The sequence below is a fragment of the Medicago sativa genome, chromosome 2 (genome assembly GCF_051527215.1).
Source record: "Medicago sativa cultivar Bolivia chromosome 2, Bolivia_mono, whole genome shotgun sequence".
Taxonomy (NCBI): Eukaryota; Viridiplantae; Streptophyta; class Magnoliopsida; order Fabales; family Fabaceae; genus Medicago; species Medicago sativa.
This window is the reverse complement of record NC_140750.1, coordinates 7,404,975-7,427,100: the sequence shown is the minus strand read 5'-3', so window position 1 is coordinate 7,427,100 and position 22,126 is coordinate 7,404,975. Positions and strand designations below refer to the sequence as shown.

The 22,126-nt window shown below is 34.4% G+C and overlaps 3 protein-coding genes across 5 annotated transcripts; 1 reads left to right on the top strand and 2 right to left on the bottom strand.

Moving 5' to 3' along the window:
- The first annotated feature begins 1,207 nt into the window (after positions 1 to 1,207).
- Positions 1,208 to 5,387, top strand: LOC146944112 (receptor-like protein 13). The gene is made up of 2 exons (XM_085742491.1): positions 1,208 to 1,637; positions 3,009 to 5,387. The coding sequence occupies exons 1-2, from the start codon at positions 1,253 to 1,255 to the stop codon at positions 5,279 to 5,281; spliced, it is 2,658 nt and encodes an 885-aa protein (XP_085598617.1). The 5' UTR covers positions 1,208 to 1,252; the 3' UTR covers positions 5,282 to 5,387.
- A 1,250-nt stretch (positions 5,388 to 6,637) lies between these two features.
- On the bottom strand, positions 6,638 to 10,386 carry LOC146944111 (transcription initiation factor TFIID subunit, putative (DUF688)). Of its 3 annotated transcripts, none has more exons than XM_085742488.1 (4): positions 10,207 to 10,386; positions 8,537 to 9,740; positions 7,169 to 8,137; positions 6,638 to 7,064 (listed from the first exon to the last, which is right to left on the bottom strand). In XM_085742488.1, the coding sequence occupies exons 2-4, from the start codon at positions 9,578 to 9,580 to the stop codon at positions 7,026 to 7,028; spliced, it is 2,052 nt and encodes a 683-aa protein (XP_085598614.1). In that variant the 5' UTR covers positions 9,581 to 9,740; positions 10,207 to 10,386; the 3' UTR covers positions 6,638 to 7,025. The 3 variants fall into 3 exon arrangements, with proteins under 3 accessions (XP_085598614.1, XP_085598616.1, XP_085598615.1); XM_085742490.1 differs by lacking the exon at positions 10,207 to 10,386 and adding an exon at positions 9,994 to 10,100; XM_085742489.1 differs by lacking the exon at positions 10,207 to 10,386 and adding an exon at positions 9,853 to 10,006.
- Positions 10,387 to 17,033: 6,647 nt separating this feature from the next.
- On the bottom strand, positions 17,034 to 22,126 carry LOC146944110 (cysteine protease XCP1-like). Its single transcript, XM_085742486.1, has 5 exons — positions 19,279 to 22,126; positions 18,920 to 19,152; positions 18,671 to 18,808; positions 18,015 to 18,494; positions 17,034 to 17,330 (listed from the first exon to the last, which is right to left on the bottom strand). The coding sequence occupies exons 1-5, from the start codon at positions 19,757 to 19,759 to the stop codon at positions 17,190 to 17,192; spliced, it is 1,473 nt and encodes a 490-aa protein (XP_085598612.1). The 5' UTR covers positions 19,760 to 22,126; the 3' UTR covers positions 17,034 to 17,189.

The following is a 22,126-nucleotide window of genomic DNA, read 5'->3' as shown; positions in this document are numbered from 1 at the left end:
ATAGGCAAAATTATGGACAATAGGAATTAAAAAGGTTACTTGAGAATAGCGAACATGACCATACTGCAAATTTGAAGTTTTCACTATTGTTTCCCATTTGACATTGATGATGTATTAGAATCATTTCTTTTAGCATGAGATTGAGCCCCTTGATTTTAATGCGTGAAAGAATTCTTAAGAGAAGTTATAGGTATTTTAGGTAATATACATAAAATCGATACATTAATTACATTCAGCGGCGGAGCTAGAAAATATATCTGGGGTGGGCCAACAAAATTAACTCTAATATAGCAAACATAAAATTTATGTTGTTCCTTCAAAAAAAAATGTTGTAATAAACATTAAGCACAAAGTTGATCAATCATGAAGTAAATCTTATTCCTCTAATCCCCTTAGTTACAACCAAACACGATCTTTTCAATTAAGCCAATTCAACAAACAATAACAACAAACAAGATAATGAGAAAAGAATGAGAGAGTGAGATGAGAATGAGAATGAGAATGAGAAGTTTAGTTATCTAACAGAGGAAGTGAAGAGGTTGGGTGGACCAGTTGGGAAAAAAACAAATCAAGCCAAGGGTATTTTAGTAATTTCCCTCTAGAATAATTGAATTTTTTTTTGGGGATGGGCCGTGGACCATATTGTCCTCCGCCGCTGACTACATTACCGACTTTTTTTTTAATAAGAGTGAAAAAAAAAAACAATATGTGCTTATATTTAAGAACGGAAGAGGTAAAACAAAATATCTCTATAGACACGATCTTACTATTATTACACATGCAATTTGATATACTTGTCAAATTATTATCAATCATTAAGTTTTCATTTAATTTACCAGTGTGAAAACTTTGCGGCCCTTAAGAATTTCTTTGTTTCCTACTTTATAGTCAAAGAGCGGTAGATTTTCTTGCAAATGAAGTCCTTATCTTAAAGTTGTCATTGTCTTTACCTTGTATTGCACCAAATGTGTTGAATTATTTGTTTCAACATGAAAAAGAAATCTCTTTATAGTTTATGCTTTCACACAAGTAAAGAAACGCGGTAGTGACACGCTACAATCAACCCCTACATGCAACTCAAAAAGTATTATACAAATGATTAGGTGGAATTGTATGGAAATTTCGAAGAAATGCATGAGTTATTGCACCATTCTTTCTCTCACCAGTTAGTAACTGTATATATGATCCATTCTTTCTGACATAAGAAGAGAATATATAGAACAAAGTTTACTAATATAGTAAGCATAACTAAATGGAGAGAGTCTTTGTCAAAAACCACTTGTGCTTATGGATTGTTGTTGTTGTTTTGATTCTTGTGAAGGAATTAGAAGGGTGTTTAGAGAAAGAAAAGCTGGGTTTATTAGATCTTAAAACCTTCTTGATTTCGAACAGCACCAGTACATACAATAATCTTACATCATGGGATGAAAAGAATGATGTTGATTGTTGTTCATGGGAGCGTGTCAAGTGCAACCATACCACAGGACATGTCATGGATCTCTTGCTAGGAGGAGTTACAATTCCAACCAATACAACTTATATTTGGGTCTTCAACTTTTCATATTTTCTTCCTTTCAACCATTTAGTTCATCTTGACTTATCAAATAACTATTTGGATGGTTGGGTTGAAATTGAAGGTAACTTCATATTAGCCTTTCTTTTTTTCTTTTTTTTTAATTAGCATGAAACCATAGTCACATAATTCGCAATTCGCTCGGTACGCGGTACGGGTACGGGTTCGCAGTACGCGACATTAGAAGAATTCGGTACGTGTAGGGGTATAGAGCTTCGGTACGCTTCGGTTCGTAATACTAATATTACCTAATTTAATATAGTAAGCCATCAATGAATTTTTAAGAAAAATATTTATTTTTACTAGAATTTTTATACAAAAAATAAATAAAATATTTTACTTACGTTTAATTTTTTTTTTCTTCACAAAAGCCATACTTATTATATTGTTTACTTAGCAATTCTCAATTCATTGGGCCAAATTTAGAAAAGCCCAATATAAAGAATTTTCAGTCCAGCAAGGGCCCAGCCAACACACTAACCCTAATTTCCTTATCTTCTTCCTCCTTCCTTCAGAGAGCAGCAGCAGCCGCTACCAGTCCAGTTTCTTCAACTGACTTTCTTCACTCTTGCTCGCGTTCTTCACTCAAGCTACAACATCGTTCTTCAACTGACAGCTATCGCCCTTACTCTCACGACGCTGGCTTCTATGGTACTCTTGGTTCGCGAGTTTTGACGAATTTCTCCACGAATCTGAGCGAACCAATACGCGAAAGAACCGCGAATCGGTTCGCGCGAACCAATTCGCGGTTCGCCGCTCGGCCAGCGAATTATGTGACTATGCATGAAACAGCACTGTAGCACACTACACACCAAGATTCTCAACCATATTAGTCTTCCGAGACAATTTCAAGAACTGAATTGATTGATCCAAACTGATTAATAGGATCAAGGATTTTCCTAATCATTTAGGAAATTCGATGATTTTAGAATGTGAACTGTCTTACGCCTACAATCTCAAGAATTAGATTAGTGATTCACTTTTTATACTCATGATTCAAAAATTTATATACATAAGGAAAAATCAAACTGCTATCTCATGCCATATAGCCTATAATGTATAAGCTCGTATTATCAAAGAAGAGTTGTTTGGTATTAGTTTTCTCTCAAGAGCTTTAAGTGCTTTACACGAATTTATAACACTTTTTGAGATGTTATGGTGTTTGAGATCATAGCACTTTACATGAATATTTTCTTATGTCATTTTATCCATAGTTCAACCGTTAGTTTTATCAAACACTTCAAATTAAATATGCTACTTTATCTACTATACAATGTTAGTTGTTCTATCCGTTATCCGCTACTTTTTACCCATGAAAGGCATAATCATTGCTGCCTTTTAGCGTTCACAGTTTTGCAATGAAATTTCATATTCTAAACTGTCAAATAGGAACAATGAGTATTAAATCTCACTGAAAACAAAATAATATTGACAGGACTGTGTGGAATGAAGAACTTGCAGGAACTAGACCTCAGCAGAAATGGAATGAATGGTTATTTTCCTCAATGCCTTGGCAACTTGACAAGCCTCAGAGTACTTGATTTATCCTCAAATAATTTTGTTGGAAACATTCCATCTTTCATCATTAGTCTCAAGTCTCTTGAATATTTATCTCTCTTTGATACCAACTTTGATGGTGTTTTCTCATTTAGTTCTTTGACTGATCATTCTAAACTTGAGGTTTTCCTTCTGTCACCAAAAACAAATAACTTGTATGTGGAAATTGAAGAAAGTTCATCATGCCACCCTACTTTTCAATTAAAAGTTCTCCAACTTAGAAATTGCTTTCTAAATTCAAAGAGAAATGGAACTTTTCCTAGTTTTCTACTTTATCAGCATGAGCTGCAACTACTTGACCTTTCTCATAACAAGCTATCAGGGAATTTTCCATCTTGGATCTTGCAAAATAACACAAATTTGGAGACCTTGTATTTGATGAACAACTCATTCACAGGAACCCTTGAGATTCCAACTTTCAAACATGGTTTATTGGACCTACAAATATCAAATAACAAGATTGGTGGTCAACTACAAGAGAATATAGGTAAGATATTTCCAATTCTTTATTATGTAAACCTATCTAAGAATAGTTTTGAGGGAATTCTTCCATCATCCATTGGTGAAATGCAAACAATGAGGACTATGGACTTGTCCAATAACAACTTCTCTGGAGAGCTTAGTAGCCATTTGATCTCAAATTTGACCTCATTGAGACTGCTGAGGCTATCTCACAATTGTTTCCATGGACTTGTTCCATTACTTTCAAACTTAACAAGATTAAATTGGTTGTATTTGAACAATAACTCCTTTAGTGGAGTAATTGAAGATGGAGTGTCAAACAATTCTTCTTTGTTTTCCTTCGACATATCAAACAATATGTTATCAGGCAGGATTCCAAGATGGATTGGAAGATTCACAAAACTAAGTGTACTTTCATTGTCAAAGAATCAGTTACAAGGTGAAATCCCAAATGAGCTTTGCAACCTAATTTCCCTTAGCTATTTGGATCTTTCTGAAAACAATTTATCAGGTTTTTTACCTTATTGCTTTAATAACTTCGAAGATATGAAGTTCTTATACTTGCAAAAGAATGCTCTCCAAGGTAATATACCACATGCTTTGTCTCAACTAACAAAATTAGCATCACTAGACCTGAGGGACAACAATTTTTTTGGAAATATTCCACATTGGATCGACAGGCTCTCAAAGTTAAGAGTTCTTTTACTGGCAGGGAATAAATTAACAGGTCCAATTCCTATCTATGTGTGTGAACTAGAACATGTCAAAATTATGGATCTCTCACATAATTGGATTAATGGAACAATACCTTCATGCATCAAGAGTATATCATTTAAAATGAAAGAGTATCAAAGTTCTGTAATGGGAACAACAGCATTCCAGTATGATGATGACTCAAAGGATAAAATTTATTATTATCAAAACACTGCCGCAATATTCATTTTTCAAATGCATGAAATTTGGTTCGCCGCGGGGAATACCTTCCACATTCTCTATAATTCCTCTTTGAGCTTAAACCATCCTGTTGCTGATGAATACATGATATCTTATGAAATAGTAGAAATTGAGTTCAGAACAAAGAGTTATTATCTCTCTTACAAGGGAAATAACTTGAACTTAATGACTGGATTGGATTTATCAAGTAATAATTTGAGTGGTAGCATTCCACCAGAGATTGGAGAACTGAGAGAAATTATCACCCTGAATCTTTCGCGCAACCGATTATCAGGATCGATACCAGGAACCTTTTCCAATTTGATAAGTATTGAGAGTTTAGACCTGTCTTACAATAATTTGAGTGGTGCCATACCTCAAAACCTGACTGATCTATACTCTTTAGCCGTATTCAATGTCTCATACAACAAATTTTCTGGTACAATTCCAACCACAATGCAGTTTGCAAACTTTGATGAGAACAACTATAGAGGTAATGCAGATCTTTGTGGATCTGTTATCAATATAATCTGCAATCATACCTCCATTTTTCCACCAGCATCGACAACGCAACATCAGACCGCAATTGATATGGAGTCCTTCTATTGGAGTTGTGTTGCATCTTATGTCACAGCTGTCATTGGGTTAGCAGTAATTCTTTGGGTTAATTCTCATTGGTGTAGGGCTTGGTTCCATTATGTTGATTTGTGTATATTTTATTGCTTCTCAAGGTGTTTCAAGAATGTTTTCCATTAGTGATATTTCTAAAGATTTGAAGAACTTTGTAATAACTAAGTAACTAGATAATGAGCATTTCATCTTAGTAAATAATTGAAATGAAAGTAGATCTTACCATTTATAAGTTAAGTATCCAATTGATCCAATTCAATATTTTATGGGAAATGATTAATCTCGCAAAAAACATTTTAGCATCATGAAAAATTTAAGTTAGGATCCTGCCATTTATCGCGAATCTATCAAGAACAGTTTATGAGTGTTGGATCATTGATTTATCAGAAATCATGTCAGGTAATAAATATAAAAACGAATCACGCGACAGTTACAATCAGCATCATGTGAGGTTTTGTTTAGCATTTCTGTAATAAAATTGATGATACATCAAAATTAGTTCAACTATTTTGGTTTTGTGGCTAATCTCTTGATTGAACTTTTGTTTTTGCACCTATGTTTTGCAGACTGGTGAGTGAACTTGATAGATAAAAATATTTTGCTATAAAATGAAGGAATATATTAATATTAATAGAAAAACTTGTCAGTGAGTTGTCACGGACATTTTGGCACAACCAATACAATATATTATCACTAGGTCACCATTTCAATGATTTCATGGTTTATCTGTATCTCTATCCCCATTGTCATGTTACTAATAGGTCCCCTACCATCATTATCCATCCCACACACTCATGTCTCTTGTGCCAAATTTGTAATGGATTCTGATTCCACATATTAAGTATATGTTTGGTTTTGCGCCTACTATATCCGTGTTAGCCAGAAATCACTGTAGTTTTCCGCATCTAAACAGAAGCTCGGTTTTGTAGCTTCTAAGGAACCGCGGCAAAACCAAACAGACTCTGAATATGTGACATAGTAATTAATCTTGACTGTTTGGTTTTAAAAGTAGATTCTGTAAAAATGATTTGGTGAACATAATATTGTGAACTGGCAGATCTCAAATTAATAATCTAGATCAATTTATGTGTGTAATACAAGGGTTTTTAATGCAATATTGAATATCGTTAAAACCAAGCCTGTCTATGAGATCTGTCAGTGATGAAAATAGATGAATTAATGTGTGAACATGTAATTATAACATGTTTATGTGCCGCGATCTAAGGAGAGATGTTAGAATGGTTCGAGTAATTGACATATGATATTATTTCATCTGTTTTCGCATGATTGTTGTGATGAAGTAGCTTGTGATTCTATTTTTTTGGCAATGACAACTTAAAGTAAATCAAATGTTGTAAATTTCATAGCATAAAAAAGCATAATGGATTAACAAAATCACCAAGGAATATACTATATATAGATTACAAAAATATATAATGGCTGCAAGCGGATGACAATTATTAGTCCTGATGTTGTACAAGGTTTACCAACATGAGAATTTCATATTTCATCTCAATTCAGAATAGTCTGATTTACATACTTCGACATAAAATTCTGAGCCTTCATTATGAGTATCAAAAAGGGAAAAAATCAATAAAACGTGAAAAACAATGATCACTTGTATTGTATCATTTTGCTATTAAAAAGCTGATTCCTCAAGATTGGATGATATTAATATGAATCCAACCTTTTCTTTTGGGATGAAAGATGTTCAATAATGTAAAAATCTAATCAATCATACTATATTTTTACCAATGCTATAAAAGCTAAAATTCCATAAGCTAGGAATTCATACCATATGCATGGTGAAAAAACAAGGAGACAAAAAACTTGGACCAAAACATGCTAGTAAAGTCACTCAGTTTCATCTCTAATATTTTGAATGCTGCGATTTACCAGCCTGTAGTTCCTGCATGAAAAGTAAATGTGAATTTTTATGTTAGTCACTACCATAGTTGAGTTGATGTAGTCTTATATAGGCAAAATTATGGACAAAGGAATTAAAAAGGTTACCTGAGAATAGCGAACATGACCATGCTGCAAATTTGAAGTTTTCACTATTGTTTCCCACTTGACATTGCTTGATGATATATTAGAATCATTTCTTTTAGCATGAGATTGAGTCCCTTGATTTGAATGCATGAAAGAATTCTTAAGGGAATTTATAGGCAGGGCACGCCAAAGCCAAGATTCAGAAGGCGATTTTGGCAATGGTGGTTGAAGTGGAGAACCATTAGCTAACACAATTTGCTTCTTGTTGGTATCTGAGTCTTCAGAAAAAGTCTTTTGCACTGGTTGCACTGACACGAGTTCACGGTTAATATCTTCATCATTTTTCATTGCTTCATCTTCATATTCTTTGGCTATATGATGTAGCATACCAGATAAAGTTGTAGAATTGCCACCTAAAGAACTTAATATTTCATAATCCAATGTGACTTTTTCTTCCAAATCCAAAGCTTCTACATGTTTTATGTTTTGAGAAGTTTCTATGCTAGAATTACGTTCTTTCCCTCTTCTTTTGTCCAATTCTGCAGTCATAGTTTCTATCCTCTTTTTGATATCTACAGAACTTAAATTTGAAGATGATAATTTGACAGTACTTGAACTATCTATGTACAATGTCTTTTCCATTGCCAAACTTCCTGAATATGAACTTCTTATGGTTCCTTGGTTTGGAACTCCTTGAATTTTTCCAAGTCCTGAGCTGTGGAACTTCAAATTGCAAGGTTTATTGGTTTCAGCATCATTAGAATCACCAAGCAACTTTGTGCCACGAAAGGGAGATTGTTGTCTACTTCTACAGGGAGATATACCGGCAGCGGCTGCTCTTGAACGCCGGAAGGGAGAGAGTCTACCTGGAAGCAACTCACCTGAATAAGCAAACCTGTTTGATTCACTGCTCCATCTCTTCTTTCCTTCTTGTGTCTCAGGTGATGCAGCTGCCGTACTTGACTTGTTCCTATGAATTGCTTCCCAAGCCTGCATCAAAGATTCATCATCATTGTGAGTAAATATGTCGAAAACATGTTCATTCATGAGGATGTTGATCAACAAAAAAGGATTAAGGATTTGTTTGGGGCCGTTGTGACAAAAGTAGATTTTGTAAAATTGATTCTAACTAAAAGTGAGTTGAATGTAAAGTGATGTACGTTTGGATACTTTCATGTAAAAGTGGATTGAACAAAAAATTTAATGCTGAAAATCAATTGTAGAAGCCAAAGCTACAAATTCTAGCTTTAAGATAGAATCAATTCTGAAGGCAAAATCAATCCTACTTGAGAATATCCAAACATGTCAAAATCAATTGTACACCTCTTGTAACAATTTTTGGCTCATCCACATGCGAAATCAAACATACACAAAATGAACTTTTTTTACCTTCTTTACAGCTGGAATTGGACTAAAAGATCTAATACTAGATCTTTTGGTAGGTTTGACAACCTCAGAAGCAGAAGAAGGCAAGGTAACTTGGTTCTTCATTTTCATCCCAGCCACAGGGGTTAACGACGACAATGAATTCCTAACATGTAAATTAGGTAACAAACCACATCCTTTACCCAAGACACTATCAGAATTATCATTGTCATAAACATCGCCTTCATCTTCACTTTCTTCCTCTTGACATTCACCGGTATACGGTATAATATCAGTTACCAATGGCTTCTTTGCATTCTGAACCAACTTGTTAACATCTCTAGGTTGCTGTTCCACTAATACAGATGGCTTTTTTGAAGAATATTGAGAAGGTTGTATTGTCATAGCTTTTGCGGCTGGCAAGAAACGGTTCATCATGAAGTCTCTTGTTTGTTGATCTGTAGAAAATGTTCCAAACTTCTTAGCTTCCAAGTTATCTAATCCACTTACACCACTCACACTACAGTTCAATGAGAATGATTCTGTTAAATGTGACAGTGACTCAACTGCATCTGAATAAGCATCATCATCATTCTTCACTTCCTTAACACAAGACCTTCTACTCTCAATTTTCTTCTCAGTTTCTTTTTCCTTTTCCCTTTCTCTATCACAATCTATTTTAACCGCGTTGCCGGTGAAAGACTTCGATTTGTTTGAAGAAGTGAATCTATTTGCAACATTGGATTCCTTTACCATTGGCTGTGTGGCAGATTTGACTGATTTTCCAGGAGGAAGCCTAGGAATTGGAGTGAATGAAGGGTTCTTAACAGGAATTTGAGGTACTTCAGATCCACCATTACCTTTGCATCTTCCAGGTATATGCTCCCAATTGAAAGGCACTGCAACAGGTTCTGTTACTTGATCCAACGACATTTCTGATTTGTAACTTGCAAGAGTGTGGCGTTTCTCTAATATCTTCTTCTTTGATTCTGTTAACGAAGGCGATGTAGCTGAATTTCGTCTCACTGACATGAGTGGAGCATTGATGTTCAATTTCCTCTCAGACATCTTTCTTGTTCCAAATCCAAAATTGAACAACTAGTATATGCAATTCAATGCAATCCCTCTCAATCACAAGCTCAAAGTTCTATAAACAATATCATATACTAATCTCAGCACCAATGCTTAAAAAATCAGGTATGAAACTTTCCTATCCAATCATGAAAATCTGAAAAATACAAAGGAATTTAAGAACTGGTTATTAGTAACAGTTCAAATAACAACATAAACTGTTTCAAAATTAAAGAAGACTTAGATTAATAAGAACAAAAAAACAATACTTTTGAACTGATTCATCACTAAAATGACCATAACAAGAGAAGAATTAAACTGACACAGTATGCTCAATTAGAAGTATCACAAGTTGTTAAACTTTGGATCATTATTAATTTAAAAAGCCATGATTTAAGCTAAATGGATACCTCAAAAGCCTATATTTTCTCTCCTGAAAGAAACTATATAATATTAAAAACAATAAAAATTTTGCAAATGCACTAATACTATCCACAATCAATGAATAAAATATTGCAAGAATCCAGTGAGCATGTTCATGAACATCACATGCAAAATTTTCATGGACCCACCAAAGATATAATACTAAAAAAATACAATACTGATAATGAAAAAGAACATACCTCTTGAATAACTCGGTATCTAGCTAGAGTATGTTTTTGTGAAGCAAAATTGGTTACATGAATGGAGAAAATGATGAAAGGACCATATAGCATGTGAAGAAGGTTTACCAGCAGCTAGTATAGTCTATAGAAAAGGATGTGACTCACACAATAAACGGTTGGTTGTTAAATGATGGCCGTAGAATGAGTAGGATGAAAGAAAAGGCAATAAAAAGCTGAGGGAGATAGATAGAGACACATGCTTTGTTATTTCTTCTTCTTCTACTAAATTTTTGTTTTCTTTGTATTTTCTGAGACTGAAGCAGTAACTGAAACTGACTTGTAAAACTCTGACTCGGTATTGCCTCTTTTTAGGCCTAAATATCGGTACAATTTAGGTGACTTTGGTCCTAGAGCTCGTAAGATCAAAGCAGACCTTAAAATTCAGCGAACGTTGTCAGTTGTCTTTATATATTTTACACCGCTGAGGTTCTAATGTTAATAGTGGAAGTTGACCTCACGCATCTATTTACATAAATCAACTTCTTATCAATTGGATAACCGATCCAGTTGATAAGAGAAACACATAAATATAAATTCTTGTGTTGTTATTATGTTTTTACTTTAATACATGTTGTTGAGGATGACTCAAAATTTGGTGTTTTGGAGTTTTGGAGAAACAGAGAAATCGTGACACGATTTCGTGAGCGTGGCACGATTTTGGTATGTCGTGAGCATGTTTTCTGGATGTTCAATCGTGACACGATTTTGGGAAAACGTGACACGATTTTCGGCTTGCTGGGCAAGTTTTCAGGATAAGGTTGGTCGTACCTTGGGTCGTACGTATCAACCGTGTCACGATTTGGACAAACGTGACACAATTTTGACAGATCTGAAACACGTTTTAAGCACTCCATGACCCATTTTGTTGGGTAAGCTTGGTGAATCTCATGGAAACCAAAGGAGGGAACTTTTAGGGTTTTAGATACTAAAGGTTGAGGGTCTTTGGGTGAGGTTCAAAGCTTCAAGATGTGAATCTTGGAGAACCAAAAGAGGGGGCTCTTGGGAAAGGGTTGGTGCCTTTTGGGAAAGATTCATGGGGTTGGGAAACACATGAGTGAAGAGTCTATTGTAAACACCTTGGGAGAGTGAAAATTCATGAGTGTCTTGTTCATTGGTGAGATTGGGAAAATGGGTAGAAATTAGGGTTGTTCTTTGTGAGCTTGTTGAAGCTAATTTCTTGTAACCCATTTGTATCTCTGTGTAAGAACTCATTGATAGTGGATTGGAGAGATCAATCTCTCCCCCAGAGTAGGTCTAGTTGGACCGAACTGGGTGAACATTTCTTGGTGTTGTTATCTTTTCTTTACTCTCTTTATCTTGTTTATTCCTTGGTTGGATTGTGGTTTTGCTATGCACTTGGTTTATAGACTAGGTTTATATTGTTGTTGTTGCTTGTGGTTAATTTTGGTTGTTGGTTGCCATTGATACTTGCTCCACACATCAAAGTTTGTATTGGTGTGAAATTTGAGTCCGGAATTCACAACAATTGGCACCCACCGTGGGGCAAGGGGAGAAGTTTGTCAAGTGTGCACCATGGGTACCAAAGGTTACATCTTGGAGATGGAAGCAAGCATGGTTCAATGGAAGTGTATGAAAGCATTAAAGGTTGAGGTTTCGAAGCCGGTCATCCTAGCACAATCGAAGAAGGAAAAGTATGAAGAGAGGAGGTCATGATGGTGATGTCGTGGCGGTGATGTGTGTGTTCCCAATTATCAAGTTCGGCTTGGAGAGGCGGTGTGAAGAATACTCGCAATCAACCTTTGAGGTGGAGTGGCAAGGTGGAAGCATAGTGTGAGTACGCATTTGGAAGTTGAGGTAGAGAAAGCTCAACTTGAGGTGGAGTTGATGACACCGGGAATGGTACGACTATGGAGGCCTTGGGTGTTATGCTCTAGTTGGGAGCATGTGAATTCTTCAAGAGGACGGAAGGCATTCCGGGGTTTGAAGAATGTTTGGCATGGCTTGTGGAATTACCGGAAAAGGCCAATGGTAATTGGAGGCAAGTGAATCTTTGGGAGGACGGATTTGATCACTCCGGGGGCCGAAGAGGTTATGGTGTAGGCTTGTGGAACTACCTAAAAATCCTAGTGTAGTTGGATGCAAGGAACTTCAAGAGGGCGGAAGGCATTCCGAGGATTGAAGAGGTAAAGGTGAATTCTTGTGGAGCTACTTGGTGTAGTTGGATGCAAGGGAAAAGAAAAGGGAATTGATGGTTGATGGTTAAAGTGGCATCACCACAAATTTAGAGTCAAGGTGGAGGATGACTCAAAATTTGGTGTTTTGGAGTTTTGGAGAAACAGAGAAATCGTGACACGATTTCGTGAGCGTGGCACGATTTTGGTATGTCGTGAGCATGTTTTCTGGATGTTCAATCGTGACACGATTTTGGGAAAACGTGACACGATTTTCGGCTTGCTGGGCAAGTTTTCAGGATAAGGTTGGTCGTACCTTGGGTCGTACGTATCAACCGTGTCACGATTTGGACAAACGTGACACGATTTTGACAGATCTGAAACACGTTTTAAGCACTCTATGACCCATTTTGTTGGGTAAGCTTGGTGAATCTCATGGAAACCAAAGGAGGGAACTTTTAGGGTTTTAGATACTAAAGGTTGAGGGTCTTTGGGTGAGGTTCAAAGCTTCAAGATGTGAATCTTGGAGAACCAAAAGAGGGGGCTCTTGGGAAAGGGTTGGTGCCTTTTGGGAAAGATTCATGGGGTTGGGAAACACATGAGTGAAGAGTCTATTGTAAACACCTTGGGAGAGTGAAAATTCATGAGTGTCTTGTTCATTGGTGAGATTGGGAAAATGGGTAGAAATTAGGGTTGTTCTTTGTGAGCTTGTTGAAGCTAATTTCTTGTAACCCATTTGTATCTCTGTGTAAGAACTCATTGATAGTGGATTGGAGAGATCAATCTCTCCCCCAGAGTAGGTCTAGTTGGACCGAACTGGGTGAACATTTCTTGGTGTTGTTATCTTTTCTTTACTCTCTTTATCTTGTTTATTCCTTGGTTGGATTGTGGTTTTGCTATGCACTTGGTTTATAGACTAGGTTTATATTGTTGTTGTTGCTTGTGGTTAATTTTGGTTGTTGGTTGCCATTGATACTTGCTCCACACATCAAAGTTTGTATTGGTGTGAAATTTGAGTCCGGAATTCACAACACATGTTATGTCATAGGTATGAAACTTGAGGTTTGTTTTATTGAGAAGCATTGAATATAAAGTGTGGTATGGTCGTTTACCAACAAAAAAAAGTAAAGGTGTGGTCACGGACGTAGCGTGGAGAACATGAGGGCAGTTAGTGATGGTAAGAAAAGGTCTTTAATATTATTATTTTTTAAACGAGAAAAGGTCTTTAATATATTAGGCAGGGTATTATTGTGGACCGTTCCTATTTAATAGACGGAAAGAACATGAAGTATTTTCTCATCATATATCATTCTCAATCATTTTACTTTAGGAAAAGCATAGATTATTCTATCCAAAAGATAAAAAAAAAAGATGGGCAGGGTTATTATCCCGAGAGGCTACTTTTCCTCAAAACAAAGCACCAAATCCAAACTGCATAAAATGATACGTGTCATGTTAGTTACTAGTACTGCTATCTTATTATTTGAAAAAAAATCCCCTCCATATTTCGTTCAAAAACTGATTGACCAAATGAATTTCACATAAAATTGTGGGATCCAAATGAATTTCATTTTGCCTATAAAAAAGTAAATGCTAGAGTGAGTGTTAAAAAGATGAGCAATGTTATCTAAACAACTATTTCATGTGACAACTTGTGGGACAACTAAGATATCAAAGAAATGTAGATCTTGGCACAAAAACCAAATCAATAGAGATAGAAAATGAGAACATGATGTGAGTATAAGAGAAAAAATTATGATACAAGTTATCATAAAATAGTTGTTTAAATATCATTTCTCTAAAAAGATAGTATTTCATACTCTCATATTTGTACTATTTAGTTCAATTATTTTGGATATCATGTATATTCTATAATAAAACAGTGTGTTGGTACTATAAAGTAATCTAAAGAGGAGAATATAAGTATTAATTGGAGCAATTGAAGGGAGGGTAGTGGAGTATAAAAGGTCAAATATGTTTAATTCAAGGAAAATGCAAAAAGTCTAGTGGTTTCATTTCATCTACTTTTGTATCATGCATTTAACTTTTTATTTATATTTAAACCAAAAAGCAGGATTTAGATGGAAAAGCTTATTTGAATTTACAATTTAAAATCCCTATGCACAATATGTGAACTCTATGTTGGCGTATCATTTATTCAAACCAAAAGAAAAATAAAATATGTATAGACAATTCCTTTGATTGCGGGAAGTGGCACTGAGTGTGGGAATGTCCCACGAAGATTGGGTCTTTTGATTCTTGTTGTCTGCCATTCTTGACTCTTGTACACTACGTGCCTCATGCTCCAATTTGGCCTACAATTCAACAATTATCCATCCTCTTTCTAATGGAAACAACTTAACTTGTTTGTGCTTGTGCATGATAAGAGAAAAAGGTCGACAAAACAAGCATCAACCATGTGCATGACCAAACTCCCAAATGTCAAACAATAAATTCTTCATTATATACATATTAATATTCATTCAAAAAAAGTATGCATGTTCATAAATAAGTCCTCATTTCCATATTATAAAAACTCAAACAAAATTCACATGTATTAAAAAAAAGTAGTTTAAACATTAAATTTGTTATAAATATGTTTATTTTACAATAATTACTTTTACAATTATTGATATCAGAGAGAAAACAAATGTGAGTAAACCGTCAAATTGGTCACTGTCTTTATAAGTCATTCTCAATTTAGTCTCTGACTCTATTAATATTTTAGATTAATCTCTGTTTTTTTTTTTTCAAAAGTTTATTAATTAGATCATTGTCTTAATGTTTTTGTCACACGACGAGGGACCTAATTGAGAAACTTTTGAGAAAAACAGAGACAAATTTGAAATATTAATATAGTCGGAGACTAATTTGAGAGTGTCTTACAAAAACATAGACCAATTTAATGGTTTACTCAAACAAATTTGTATTTCTCAATAATAAATTAAATATATAAATTTAATGGATATGAAATATTGTTTTCTTGTTAGAAACATATAGCTGCTGTCCTCGTGAGTTTAGCTCAGTTGGTAGGGACAATGAATAATATATATTCAAGGTCGGATGTTTAAACCCCGACCACCAAAAAAACATATAGCCGTTTAAAAATCATCTTGAGGGTAAATAATTTTCAAATGTGAATCTTATAATCTTGTAAAAAAAAAAAGTTGGATCTTATAATAATGAGAATACAATAACCTTGCATTAGGAAACATAATCATCGCAAATCAAGAAAGAATTATCAATTTTTCCTAAAAAAAAAGAAGGAATTGTCGATATGGTAACCTTAGGGTTGTATTACATTAAAATTTTAACGGATTTTAATAGACTTTTTATTATTAAATAGTCTTGTGACTCTTTGCAACTTAAAAAAATATTTTATGATTTTCAATCAAGATTCTTTGCAACGTAAAAAAAAGTCTTGTGGTATTCAAAATCATTCAAATTTCGAATGATTGTTTAATAAATTGGATTTTGTGTGATTTTCTAATGAAATTTTAGCATAAAAAAGTCTTTCATAAAAACATGAGATTTCTTATAATTGTTCTCTCTCTCTCTCATAAATAAAATAAAATAAATAAAAGAGTATGTATTGAGAATATTGTGAAAGAGAGTGTTATAATCATTTCTTTCTTTCTTTTGTCAAAAAAAAAATCATTTCTTTCTAATGAATCCTTAAAATTCATAAAATCTTTTGAAATCTTATAAAATCCATAAAATCGTATCAAATTCTTTAAATTTGTATGATGTAAATCCATTGAAATCCAAATTATAAATCTTGATAGTCTTTTAAAATCATGAAAGTCATTAAAATCATGCAAAGTCTTTTAAAATTCTTAAGACTTTTTTAAACATAAATTGTCCTTTAAAATCCTAATTCAATACACCCCAAGTTTTTCATCCTTAAAAATTATCAAATTTTATTTTTCGTCTCCTTAAAAAAAGATTGGCATGTTTTACTTCCTACAAAAATTTCTCTCGTGCATTTTTAGCCTCTGCTTTTTCTTAAGTCAATATGTGTTTTTAAATTATTTTCTTACAAATATGTTTAGAACTTGTAAAAAGTTCCTCCGGAAAAAAGGAGTTAAAAAATTGTTTTCTAAGTTGAGATTTTTTTAAAAAATAGAGATTTTTGTTACATTTATATTACAACGGTTCACAAATCAACTATTCCTTTCCCTCACTCTCAAGTATCTACAATGGGGTACCTTAAAGATAGTCACCCATTAAGAAGTGGTACCAATTTCATACACCCCATTGCAAGGAAAAATAAAATCAGCGTCTATTAGGTATAGTCTCTATACAAGCACTCTTTCATCTTATAGTGAGCATGTGCATCGGCCTTTAATATTAAAACATGCTTTGTAGTTATTGGTGAAAATATTCAATAAATTAGTTGAGGTTGGGTTGAATTTGAAGAAAATAAGTATTTATTAATACCAACATTAAAAGGTTTAAATAAGTTATGTATCTACATACATAATCCACACAAGATCATTCATGTGTACACTTAGGAAGAACATGTTTGACGAACAATAGATTGATCTAAGTGGTAAGGAATTTTGGGCTTAATAGGACCAATATGCCCAACGTACACAGACACGCACGCACACTTCATAGTTCAGATTTATTTTTTTACCCAAAAACAAATAGTTCAGATATATTTCTACCAAGAGGAAAATTCTCTTTTTTTTTTTAGAAGAAAATCAAATATTTAATATTTATAATCCGGTCCACGGTACACAATACAGAAAATCCAAGCAAATCAACATAAGGATTGACTTGATTATTACTCCATAACCTTCAGATTCAACGCATTGTAGCAAATGCACTCCTCCTTAATTGAAGGGGATAATGTGTCTTTTTTGTTTGTTCGAATTTGGTCCATGGAAACTTGTGCTTTCCCATCTTTTTCTTCTTTGCAGCCACTCCCATCAAATCTCCATAGTTCTAAACAACACAAATTAGTATGAGTATATTACAACTAGTAACAAATAGGAAGAAGCTAGAATATTAAGAATAGCTGGTACATTTATTTATTTATTCAAATATAAAGCTTATTAATATACTACTAATTTATTTTGGGAGATCATGAATCAACATTGAACACCTCTCTTCTTAAAAAAAAAAAAAAACATTGAACACATCTATAAACAAATGATAATGTAGGTTCTCTTTAGTAAAAAAAATAGTGGATCATTTATAAGTAAGCTCATAGCGGATGCGTTTATAGCAGACAACTGATAAGATACATGATTAAATTTATAATGTTTGATAAAATCAACGGTTGAATTATCGTATAAATATGAAATGTAATAAAATACATGTTTAATTAATATTTAATTTTTTTTCAATTAAGATAGCAGGGATAAAATTGAGAGAAAAAAAAATGATATTAGCTATTAAAAATTCTTTTCAAAAATAAGCTATAAGTTTTTGTGAAAATGATAGTTATCAAATAGATATTTTTTAATCACATGAGCTTATAAATTATAAGCTCAAAAATGTGTCTCACTAAAGAGACCATAGTATTAGTCATGCAAAAATTTAATACATTAGGTCCTATATATTATTTTTATCATATTTATAGTGTTAAAAGGACTTGAAAATAGAGACAGAGTTAGTATATCTTACTTGGAGACAAAGTCTATCTTCAATATCACAAATGGGATAATCACTTGGGCAACAATATTCAGTGCCAGTGCAACAAACAGCATTCTCATATGCACAACAACCATAACCTAGGCAGAAATCAAATAACTCATAAAGGCAACAACATGTCTCTTCAGCAGTACAATAGGAGAAGTCTCCACATTTACTTGGTGTAGGAGAAGGAGGTGTCGGCGGCGGCGGTGATGGAGGTGAAGGAGGAATAGTTGGTGATATTGAAGTGGACTCTTTTGTAGGATAAGATGCCATGTAATTGATTGCGCACACTCCATATTTTAAATTAGTATTCCTTCTAATATAAATGTACCCTTCAATTCCCCAACTTGTGCCCCAAGAATTCTTTACAATCCAATAATCTTCATCACCTTCTGAGCCATAACCCACGATTAAAACTGCATGATCAATATCATCTGGATTACTTGAACAATCTCCATCATATATTCCCTGTTCATGAAAAGCAAAAACATCTAGTTAAGTTTAAAAATTCAGTCTCTTTTGTTTTTACTTGGTGAAATTTTTGTATTAACGAAAAAGGGGTCCTGGTAATATGAAGTTCGTGTAAAAGGTTAGTAAAATCTAATCAATGATCATTCCAATCGGTATTCCAATCTAACACTTACACCGGTGTATAGTTGAAAATCCAATGAGGACCCATCTATACCAACACTTATTGGCTGCTTCACAGTAGCACACAACAAAGCACTATCTGATTGTGTCACATCAGTGTAGCCATCAATGGTAACAACTTTGGTTTCCTCCTAATTCAAGTAAAAAAACACAATAAATTAGACACAAAGAAATGTCATGTTCTTTGACAATGCAAACTGTATAGGGAGGAAAAGGAAGAATTATTATAGTAATAGTAAGACCTTTGTGACATTGCAGGTACCATCCACACCAGTGTATGGATAATCAGCTTCTGTATCTATCCCACCATTGTTTATAACCAACTCAAAAGCATAATCCATGTCCCCTCCTTCACATCCATCATTAGTAGTATCACAATCTACAAGTTCTTGTTCTGAAAGGCTTATAAGGTCCCCTGTCACTATTGCATTTACTCCTTCTATTGCTCCAGTGGAAGAGAATGACCAACAACTACCTACAAAATCATAATTTTTTTCATAATATGCAAAATCGAAATTCAAAAGAGCATAAAGGGAAATTAGTTGTGAGTTCTAAATATAAATAACCAAACTTTTAAAGTGCATAAAATATAGAAGCTTACCACAGTTGCCTTGATCCTTCACACCAGTCACAGCTCCTTTCTTTCTCCAATCTAAAGAGTAAGGTGCATCATCACAGGATTCAACCTTAACATGCAAGTTACTGGCCCTCTTGTTTATCGGCTTCTTCACCTTTGAAATAAACTTATTCTTGAACTCTTCATTGCTCATATCAGCAAACCTGTTCAATCCAAGACGGTGTCCGAAAGGAGAATTTCTCATTGCATTCCTCTCTACAATGTATTTCAAATTCCTCTTGAAATTCTCCAACCTTAAAGCTGCTTCTTCTGGATGTATATAGAACTTTTGGTGTTCCTTCATCCATTGTTGGAACAGCTCAACCACTTGTTCCTCTGATGGTAACTTGTTAAGGTCAAAGGCTAATATGGAGTACTCACTTGGGATACCATAACATGATAGAAATGTCCATGAACACCATAAGAGTGTAAAAAGAACCAACAGATTTTTCTGATAGGAACCCATTTTTTTCTATTATTTATCAATGATGTTTGATCCACCAACACTTTTGTAGTGTATATAAAGATGAAAATTAGATACAAAATCAAACTACTAGTCCAATTAGTTAGTTAGTTAGAATCATTGAGTTGTGAGGATAATCTAACAGTCAACTGTGTAAGTGTTCTCAAACTTGTATAACCTTGGACTTTTGACTGGTTGCAGAAAATTAAAGTAGCTTAATTGTTACATTAGAATGTTCGTATATTTTGCTTCAACTAGTAGAAGATTATCATGGATGGAATAGAACCATACACGACGATCACAACACACTCAATAAGACAATAACTACTCTTGCAAATTCTTGGAATTGTTTATCTCCAAGTGAAGTGGATTGGAGGGGAATATGAAACATCTTGTAACAAGTACCACATCGACCAGAATGATTAAGGAAGAGGAGGTAGAGGCTATATATATTGACTCAATTTGAAGTGATCGATATAAACAAGTAGAGTTTGGTCTCTTTTTCTTCGTCTTTCAATAGGTAGTTGTGGTTTAGTTTTTTTTAATGAAATGTTTCATTTTAATCGACTTGTTGGAATTGATTGAAATGAATTATTTTAAAACTGAATAATAAAGCTCTTAATTCCTAACCGACCCCATTACCAAGGCTGAGGTGTTTGCAGCTCTTAATTCCATGAAACCTTATAAAGCTCCTGGCCCAGATGGATTCCAACCCATTTTCTTCAAACAATTTTGGCATGCAGTTGGAGAAGACATTTTCCAGTTAGTCAAAACAGCCTTTACTACAGGTTATTTTGATCCGACAATTTCTGAAACTCTAATTTCTCTCATTCCAAAGATTGATCCACCAAATTCTTACAAAGATTTTAGACCTATCAGCTTATGTAACACTGTGTACAAGATTATCACAAAAGTCTTGGTACATCGCCTTCGTCCCATTTTGAATTCTATTATTGGCCCCTACCAAAGCAGCTTTCTGCCAGGTAGGGGTACTTCTGATAATGCCATTGTTTTGCAGGAAATCATTCACTACATGAGAAGAACAAAGAGGAAAAAAGGATTTGCAGCCTTTAAACTCGATCTTGAGAAAGCTTTTGATAATGTGAATTGGAATTTTCTTCATTCTTGCCTCAAAGACTTTGGCTTTCCAGACATCACAATCAAGCTCATTATGCATTGTGTTACCTCATCAAATTTCTCTATTCTTTGGAACGGTAATAAAATGCCTAATTTCAAGCCTTCCCATGGTCTTAGACAAGGAGACCCTCTATCTCCGTATTTATTCATCCTTTGTATGGAAAAGCTATCTGTTGCAATTAACACAGCTGTTCTTCAAGGTAATTGGGACCCCATTCAACTCTCCAACAATGGACCTCGTTTATCTCACCTCCTCTTTGCAGATGATGTCCTTCTCTTCACCAAGGCAAAAAATTCTCAGCTCAGATTCATCACTGATTTATTTGACCGCTTCAGTAGGGCTTCAGGTTTGAAAATCAATTTATCCAAGTCTCGTCCTTTCTATTCAGCAGGTGTTCCTCAAGCCAAAGTTAACAGGCTCACATCTATTTCTAGCATAAGAAGTACTACCTCTCTGGATAAATATTTGGGCTTCCCTATTCTCAAAGGAAGAGCGAAAAGAAGTGACTTCCTTTTTATCATTGAAAAAATGCAAACAAGGTTAGCTTCTTGGAAAAACAGGTTACTTAATAAACCAGGAAGATTAACTCTTGCTTCTTCAGTTCTTTCCTCCATTCCATCTTACTATATGCAAATTGTCTGGCTTCCTCAAAACATTTGTGATAGCATTGATCAAACCACTCGTAACTTCATTTGGAGAGATAATAACAACAAAGGTATTCATCTAGTGGGTTGGAACAAAATTGCTCGTCCAAAGTACCATGGCGGCCTAGGTATCCGAACTGCAAGAGAAGCTAATGTTTGCCTCCTAGGTAAGCTTGTCTGGGACTTATTTCAATCTTCTCCAAAACTTTGGGTGGATCTTCTATCTAACAGGTACACTTCGGGTTCCAAATTTCTCTATGCTACTGCTCACCCGAAAGACTCATCCACTTGGTCTTCCATCATTCATGCTAAAAATGCTTTAAAAGATGGTTACTCTTGGCGTGCGGGTTCAGGTAGTTCCTCTTTTTGGTTTTGTCCGTGGAGCTCCTTGGGATACATAGGTTCGATGGTTCCATATATTGATATCCATGATTTACACTTGACTGTTAATGATGTTCTCTCTTCTAGTGATACATTCTCAGGTTTTGTACTCTCATCTTCCCCCGGAGGCTTCAAATTTTATCAACAACATGAACATCAAGTTCAACCCCTCTTTAGAAGATGCTTTTATTTGGGCATCAAGTAAAA

What these genes read in the sequence shown, in the direction of transcription:
- LOC146944112 (XM_085742491.1), top strand. Translation starts at nt 1,253, where the DNA reads ATGGAGAGAGTCTTTGTCAAAAACCACTTGTGCTTATGGATTGTTGTT. An exon ending in TGGTTGGGTTGAAATTGAAG is followed by an intron (nt 1,638 to 3,008) that starts GTAACTTCATAT and finishes TAATATTGACAG; the next exon opens with GACTGTGTGGAATGAAGAAC.
- LOC146944111 (XM_085742488.1), bottom strand. Translation starts at nt 9,580, where the DNA reads ATGTCTGAGAGGAAATTGAACATCAATGCTCCACTCATGTCAGTGAGA. An exon ending in CAATTCCAGCTGTAAAGAAG is followed by an intron (nt 8,138 to 8,536) that starts GTAAAAAAAGTT and finishes TCTTTGATGCAG; the next exon opens with GCTTGGGAAGCAATTCATAG. An exon ending in GTCATGTTCGCTATTCTCAG is followed by an intron (nt 7,065 to 7,168) that starts GTAACCTTTTTA and finishes CTTTTCATGCAG; the next exon opens with GAACTACAGGCTGGTAAATC.
- LOC146944110 (XM_085742486.1), bottom strand. Translation starts at nt 19,759, where the DNA reads ATGGGTTCCTATCAGAAAAATCTGTTGGTTCTTTTTACACTCTTATGG. An exon ending in GAAGGATCAAGGCAACTGTG is followed by an intron (nt 19,153 to 19,278) that starts GTAAGCTTCTAT and finishes ATGATTTTGTAG; the next exon opens with GTAGTTGTTGGTCATTCTCT. An exon ending in GTACCTGCAATGTCACAAAG is followed by an intron (nt 18,809 to 18,919) that starts GTCTTACTATTA and finishes TACTTGAATTAG; the next exon opens with GAGGAAACCAAAGTTGTTAC.